Source organism: Neofelis nebulosa, chromosome 4, assembly GCF_028018385.1.
Source record: "Neofelis nebulosa isolate mNeoNeb1 chromosome 4, mNeoNeb1.pri, whole genome shotgun sequence".
Taxonomy (NCBI): Eukaryota; Metazoa; Chordata; class Mammalia; order Carnivora; family Felidae; genus Neofelis; species Neofelis nebulosa.
In genome coordinates this window covers 65635420-65643551 of record NC_080785.1, presented here as the reverse complement: position 1 = coordinate 65643551, position 8132 = coordinate 65635420, and the positions used below count along the sequence as shown (strand labels likewise).

General features: G+C 36.5%; 1 protein-coding gene across 1 annotated transcript; it reads right to left on the bottom strand.

Annotated features, from left to right (window-relative positions):
- Positions 1-1635: 1635 nt before the first annotated feature.
- Positions 1636-7844, bottom strand: NDUFA4 (NDUFA4 mitochondrial complex associated). Its single transcript, XM_058724988.1, has 4 exons — positions 7681-7844; positions 6495-6583; positions 5558-5618; positions 1636-1852 (listed from the first exon to the last, which is right to left on the bottom strand). Exons 1-4 carry the CDS (start codon positions 7720-7722, stop codon positions 1796-1798), a joined length of 249 nt encoding a protein of 82 aa, XP_058580971.1. The 5' UTR covers positions 7723-7844; the 3' UTR covers positions 1636-1795.
- Between the last annotated feature and the right edge of the window lie 288 nt (positions 7845-8132).

Below are 8132 nucleotides of genomic sequence, written 5' to 3'. Positions count from 1 at the left end.
GATCCCTGTGCCAAGAATATGCATGATATGAAGATCAAAGAAATCCATTTGGTGGAGGTGTGTGAGTAATGTAGAGAACAACAGAAAGAGGAGTCAGATTGAAATATCTAGTGTTTGAATAAAATGGGAAAATGTTGGGGGGCTTTGAGCAAAGGATTGTCATATTCTGACTTACATATTAAAGATCACTTAGGCTGCTGTGTTGAGAACTAGAGAGGGAAACTAGTTGAGATGTTATTTTAGTAATTGAAATTAGCTGACAACGGCTTAGGATCAGGGTGATAGGGGAGGAATTATTGAAAACAGTGAAATTCTGGGTATATTTTGAAGGTAGAACAAACATGACTTAATGATATATTAGAGTATTCAAAAAAGTTAAGACTCCAAGGATTCTGGCCTCAACTATAAGAATGGTGTTCCTATAAACTGATATGATTAAAGAGTTATGCTGAAGATTGTAGATGTGGAGTCTGAGAGGTTCACAAATTCAGAACTGACATGTTAAATTTAAAATGCCTATTAGACATCCACATGGAGAAGTTGAGTGAATATATAGGTATATCCATATAGAATACATGTATGTGTATATACATATACATACACATACATATACATACACAAACATACACATACACATGGAAAAACATCTGGGCTGAAAAATTACCTTGGACATCCACAGCATTGTATTTGAAAATGAGACTGGATGAAGATTACAGATAGGGAAAAGGTCCTAAGTGTTTTTCCTTTGGAGCATTCCCATATTAAAGGTCACAAAGATGAAAGTGTACCACTAAGAAACCGAGTAGAGAAGCCAATGACATAGAGGAAAACAAAGTATATTGTTCTAGAGACTACAGGATGAGAATGTTTCAAGGAAGAGTTATGTCAGCTATTAAATGTTAGGTCAAAGTGATTACTAATAATTGACTTTTGAATTTAGAAACATGGAGGTCATCGGATAACCTTAAAAGAAGCATTTTTACTGAAGTGATAAGGGTAAAACCTGATCAGGCTGAGTTAATAAACTTCAAAGAAGTGAAATTCAATAATTTTGTTTGGCTCCCTTTTTTTTCAAGGGTCTACCGGAAGCATTTGCAAATTCTGAAAACTGCAACTCATCAAATATACATAAATGCTAACACAAGACATCAGTATTTAAATGCAACTTTGTTTGGTGATCTCATGAAGATAAGGAACTGACAAGGCAGTCTGTTGTGTGATTACGCTAGCACAGCAAAAACAAAATGGCCACTAGCTCAGACCCAAGTACAATTTCTGATAAACTTGAAAATCTTCACCATAAAGACTGCCATGGTAAAAATCATTAACAACTGCACATACTTAGACATCTGTCAGTAACATCAATCCAGATATTTCCACTTTGCCAATGCCAAAGACACTTGAATACTCTTCCCAATATACCTTTGCATAATATCCACTTTCAGTTGTTAAATATACTCTAGTGAAGTTACCAAGGGCCTATACAAAAAGTAAAAAGTGTTTGAACAGTTTAAGGTCTTCTTTTCAAATTATAAACAGATGGAAACTCAAGAAATTCCTTAAATTCTAAGTTTATTTCCTATACCCTAGTTATAAAGTTGAAAGCAGATTTTCAGTATTAAAAAGTGACACATATCAAGTTTCAGATATTTATTAGTCAGTGTAAACCCCAACACAATACATCAACATGACTTCGTGCATTCGGAGGGGAAATATTTCCTGGATAAGTGGAAAATTGTGCGGATGGCTTCTGGAAGACCTTCATTCTAAGCAGCTTTATAGTGAAACATTTCATTTAGAAGTCTGGACCTTCTTTCTTCAGTTTGCTGTAATCTACATTCACTGAGTAGAACTTGGAAAAGAAAAAAGATATTTTAGATAATCTATCAAATACACAGATGGTACAGAAGTTTTAGAATTATTTTTATTCAGCTTTCTATAGTAACAACAATTACAGACATGAATTTTTATTACAGATATTTAACAATATAAAAGTCATCCAAAGAAAGACACTGAAATTCCAGTCCTTTAAGGATTTTGGTAAGGTAAAAATATTCAATCTACCTCAAAAGAACAGTGTTAGTATGTTCCCTTAATTTCTTAAGCCAGATTGCACCAAAATCTGACCATCTGACCACTTCTGGCACGAAAGTTCTTAAATAATCCTGTATTTTTGCTTCAAAACCATATTGTACTTAAATAATACATATTTGGAAGCCTGTAATTTCCAAAAATTTCCTTATATTCAACTGAAATTAAATTTAGGAATAAAATCTATGATTGCTTTAGAAAAAAACTGCCTCTCCAATAACTTTTTTTTTTAAATGATTTGTATTTTAAACATCTCTAGAGTGTCTACTGAGAAAACATTAGGATATAAACATAAGCTCAAATAAGGCTATAATCTTGGGTTTACTCATTCCTGTGCTAGAGAACACTGACGAGGTTGTGTTATAATTACTTGGAGACCACATTATTTAACTCCAAAAGAACTAAAAGTGCAGAATCATCAACAGTTTCTTCAGGGTTTTTAAACAGCTCATAAATTTGTATCTATTATTTCTTCAAACCCTTTTCTTTATTTTTCCAAACATACCCTAACTTCTTGATCTCTAACTGAAAAATTCTTATTTTACTTAAGTTTTTTAAAAAAGAAAAACTCTCAGGTTGTAAAGCTTATCCTTGAGATATACACAAAGTTGTATAGACAGCTAAATGCAAATAACCCAGGGCAATAATCTTTGTTCTGACAGTATTCTTATGAAGCAACTGAATCTAAAGGAGATTTTTTTAAAAGAAACAAATTGTGTGCTATCCTTAACATTGTTGACAAAATTAGAAATAATACTATAAAAGAACTACAAGCTATACATAAAGAAAATAAACACTGATTGGGTTCTTCTAATGGATGCCAGACACCGGGCACAATGCTTTATGTTTACTTTAACTATCACGGCCTTACTCATTCTTACTTTACGAAAGACGCAATTGAAGATCAAGTTATAGGACTCCCCAGTGAATGAGAAGCAGGATCAAACCCCTATACTCATGCAACGTGGAAAGGTCATAATATCTTTGCCAATTTTCTCAAAACTATTAGGCTTCTGACGTATTTGCTTCTTTTTGCTTCCATGTGTCAGCATCAAAATTCTCTGTTGAAGTAACGAGTTAATTTTCAAAACTGTTTTAGTTTTCAGCCTCCATGTCCCCATTCCTTTTCTCCATTTAATGGTGGCTACCTTGAAGGTCTCTGGAACAATAACTGGGAAGGCACAACATATTCTGATCATGGCTTGGGGCATTTAATCAAGTGAGAAGTGTTGCTGGGTCTTTAATGATTAAATCCTATTTTAGTCCTCTTGTCTACATTTGGCTAGATTTGCAAAGGAGCAACAAATAACCCCCAAAACTTAGTGGTTTACAACAACAAAGGTTTACGTTTCACTCGCATTATATGCCATCTGTAAGCTGACTGCTTCATGTTCTCTTCATTGCAATTCTGGGCTGAATGAATAACTCTTACATGTCCATTTTGGTCTCAGGTCAGATGACAAAGAACAATGGGGGAACCACACACTGGTTCAGAGATGGGAGATATCATGTCCCCTCACTGATGATTTTCCAGTCATGAGGCTAAACCTGATGTTAATAGGCAAAAAAAAAAAACAAAACCCCACAAAAAAACTCAAACCCCAATTTTCTTAGGTGAGTAGTGAATGATAAAGAAAATAATCTAGTTTACTTCACTGTTTGCGTTCAGAAGCAGTAGCAGGCTTCATTCACTCTGGGCTTATTTTCTGGACTTTGTTCCCTTTTATTTCTGCTTGCAAATTGCCCAATTCTTCTACAAGTTCATCTCTTGGCAAATACAACCAGTCTACTAACATCCTATTTTCCAAAATCTTTTTCTATAACAAACTTCTTTAGACACAGTCTACCTTCCAAGTTACAGCAGGTTATACTTTATCAAATATTTTGCCATTACATAATGATTCATCTTTCCAGACTTGAAATAAGTGTCATGGCTACTCAGCCCATTCATGCCAAACAAATTAGATTTTTGTTGCAGCAACATTCCATTTCCAACTCACATGTCCTTATACTGACATGTGTTATCATGTTCCAGGGCACTGGTAATTTGCCTTCATTATCATAATCACTTGAAGAGCTTTTTGAACTACACCTACCCAGAGCCTCTAATACACAATTTGGTAGAAGGACCAAGGAAAGTGCATGTGGTGAATTATACACTTTAAATAGTTAAGTTGTATGGAATTTGAATTATACCCTAATAAAGCTGCCCTTGGTTTTAACATTTCCAGAGTTAGTCTTTGTACGCAAAATTTTGACACATAAGGAAGCTTACTTATATTTAGAGAATAAATGGTCTCAGATTTGTGGCAACACAGATGGACCTTAAGAGCATTATACTAAGTAAGATAAGTCACCAGGGAAAGATAAATAAGGCATGATATATCATTTACGTGTGGAATCTAAAAAAGCTACACATGTAAAAGTAGTAGAATGGTGGTTACCAGGAGCCAGGGATGGGGGAATTGGGAGAGGTTGTTTAAGAGTACAAACTTGCAACTAGTAAATAAATCCTAGAGATCGAATACACAACGCAGGAATTATAGTCAACAATATTGCATTATAAACTTCAAAGCTGCTAAGAGACTAGGTCTTAATTGTTCTACACACACACACACACACACACACAATAGTAATTATGTGACATGATAAAAGTAGTAGCTAATGCTACTATAGTAATCATATTGCAATATAAAATTTATCAAACCAACACCTTGTATACTTTAAGCTTACATAATTTTATATGCCAATATCTCAACAGAATAAATAAAGTCTCAGTCAATGAACTCATTCTGTGAAAGAGTAGTTCCAGAAATTACTTTTCAGAAAGACGTTAAAAGTTTAGTTAGAAGATTCATGGTAAAATTTAAGTTTCAACCAATTTCATTTTTTCCTAATTACCCTCACCTGAAATATTTCAACCATACCAACAAGAAAAAACAGCCAACCAAACCATCCACTGGAATAGTGCTACTCAAAATGTGGTCCATGGACCAGCAGCATCAGCATCACCTGAAACCTTGTTAGAAATGCAAATTCTTAGTGTCCACAACAGACCAACTAAGTAAGAATCTCTGGGCGTGGAGCTGAGTATGTGTTTTAACCACCTCTCCAGTTGAGACCCATGTACATTTAAGTTTGAAAACACTGCACTAGACTATTCAAGACCTAAGAAAATGGTATGTGATAGCTCTATCACCTCTTTTACCCATAAAATCAGTAGAATGAAAACATTATCTTAACTTCACATCCAGAGTCTAAGGTCTGTGAATAAAAAAATCCTTAGAAAAAAATATCTGCTAGGGAAACGTGCCATTTTAATTTCACAAAACAATCTAGCACTTCCTCAAAGTTCATTATAATGGAATTTTACATGTATATCCAATTTCAAAAGAAAAACACTACTACATGAGAAAACGTATTAAAATATACTTCCTAGAAATTCTGAAACAATTTTATAGCTTACCTTGTATTGATCGTTGGGACCCAATTTGTTCCAGGGTTCTGGGTTATTCTTCCTATCCCAACTAAAAGAAACAATTATTAACTACTATAGTAATAAAACACTATTTAAAATAGTTTTCTATTTCCTAAGGAGCTAATATTTTGAATAGATCTCATTTTCTATTAGATTGAGTATGATGTGGTTTTCAGTAGAGTTGAAACAGAGATAGACTCTATTTAGCAATCCCATGTAGTTAATTAGAAAAAAGAGTTGAACAGAGAGCCTCCTGGGCAGTGTATTTGTCCCTATCCCTCTCACAGGAAACTTTAAACTTGGTTTTTGGGATGCCTAAGCGCTGACTTCAGCTCAGGTCATGATCTCGTGGTTTGTAGGTTCAAGCACGGCATCCAGCTTTGTGCTGACAGCTCAGAGCCTGGAACCTGCTTCTCATTCTGCCTCTCTCTCTCTCTGCTCCCTCTTCTGCTCATTCTCTCTCAAAAATAAATAAAAACATTAAAAACTGTAAAGAAAATTCATTTGGCTTTCCCTAAAGAAGTGATATATAGAAAAGTACAGAATAACAATACATCAATCTTTTTGTTGCATGTTGGTTCTTTAACTTCAAAAGGAAACATTCCTTATTGAGGAAAAGCAGACAAAAAACATTTACATGCATCAGCAACTCTGATTAAGTTTTTTATAAAAATAGTTATCTCAATTCTCACAAGAATTCTCCAAATAATTAGCAGTTTACTCTACGGATGACAAAAATGAGATTCAAAGACATTTAGACAATTTTATGACCCAGGAAAAGAAAATGACAACAGGATTTGAACTTCCTATAGAAGCCTATAAAACAGACTCTTTCTACTACTTGATTTTGCCTCCCTAAAGACTGTGGCTCCCAAACCAGCTTAATAAACCATCAAAGTTCCACTAAACGTTTTTAAGCACTTACCTGACATCTGGATTGAACAATGCCAGGCGCAAGACATATAGTGCTGCTCCAGTACCTCCCGCTCCAATAAATATGAAGAGGGGGATCAACTAGAACCAAACACAAAATAGGCAAGAATTAATGGCCAGCTTCAAATACCTAGATACTGATAAAAGAAAGGCTAGAGTTAATTCCTACACAATGATTCTCAGGTCTCAAACTGGTATTTTTCTACCTTGTTTTAAAATTTTAATCAAGGTAGACCTTAAATTGAGGTACGATTTCTTTTAACTGTGTTCAAAAGAAAGAAATGTAATTTCCAAAAGACGTGAAGAGGGTTCTGGTTTAATGTGGAAAAAAATTAGATTCAAATTTTTAAATTTCCAGGAACATATGTCAAGTCTTCTCCACCTCTCTTAATATTTATACACGTTCTCATTCAATTTCCCAGCTTCCTTTATCTCGAGGCTTGTAAAACAACTTCTTGGCCTGCCTTGATATAGGGGTTATGAAAAACATAAGTTCTGTGAAATAAATAGACCAAATATAAACATACCTATGACAAACATCGGTTACAGGCATAAATCTCTGAAGACATATTACCACCATGCTTAATTTATAGTTAGGTAATGGGTTTAAAATAAAGACTGAGAAACTGGGTTTTAGGACCAAAGCACGTTGATGTGCTGCGGAAAAATTACACAAAAAAGAACAACTCTGATTCACCTCTGCGCTACCAAGCTCCCCCCAAATCTCAAGACGTCAAGCAAACTGAGAAGTCCAAGACTACAGACATTTGTATTTGCTACAAGGCCTGGTGGTGCACTGCCGTAAAAGGTCTTTAAGAGACAGCATAACAAACAGGAATCCTGACCTGCTGATCTCTAACCCACACGACGCACCACTACCCCGGGGTAGGACCAACTTACAAGAAGGTGCAACCACCCGACTGTTCCAACATTCACTGGCTTATTTTCCTCCAAGGTATCCCTCACCTTCCGCCTGCCAGCCCAAACCCCTCTGCATGGCGTGGAAGGTCAGAACTCAAGGGCTTGGGACAACTAGGAGAATATCACAAGTGAGCCAAGGTCCAGCCCCGAAAAACGGTTAATGATTGTGAATGAGGAAGTCCCCAGGTAACTGAGGCAGTCGCAGCTGGACACAGGATGGACAAGTAAAAACACTGCAAAACGGGTCACGAACTTACGCTCGGATGCTTCTTGGCCTGACCGAAGATCTGGCGTAACATGGCTGCAGCAGAGGCCTCGACTCCGGGAGAAGAAAAGATCAAAACTGCAAGGCCTGGCACTAAGCACTCCCTACACCAAGCATGAACGGACGTCCAAAGTCACCCAGAACCTCCTACCTAAGGACCCCTGGCTCGGAGGACAGCTTGCGGCAAGAGCGCCCGGATGCAGCTGTCCTTAACAGTGCCTGCTTTGATCCAGCACCTCAAGCATCCGCACTGACCTGGAAAGACCCTTAGCGTTCCAGTCTCAAGCGCAACAGTCTCGTTCCTGTCGTATATATGCTTCTAGCCGGTAAAATTTTGCGTCGAAACTAGAACACTTTGATTGACTAAACAGGCACTTTCTCGGGAAAACACTCGTTGAGACATGGGGTGGGCGGGGTCTTCTTGGGTCCGCGCGTTGAGGCCCT

What these genes read in the sequence shown, in the direction of transcription:
- NDUFA4 (XM_058724988.1), bottom strand. Translation starts at nt 7,722, where the DNA reads ATGTTACGCCAGATCTTCGGTCAGGCCAAGAAGCATCCGAGC. An exon ending in AGGCCAAGAAGCATCCGAGC is followed by an intron (nt 6,584 to 7,680) that starts GTAAGTTCGTGA and finishes GTTTGGTTCTAG; the next exon opens with TTGATCCCCCTCTTCATATT. An exon ending in GTCCCAACGATCAATACAAG is followed by an intron (nt 1,853 to 5,557) that starts GTAAGCTATAAA and finishes TTCTTTTCCAAG; the next exon opens with TTCTACTCAGTGAATGTAGA.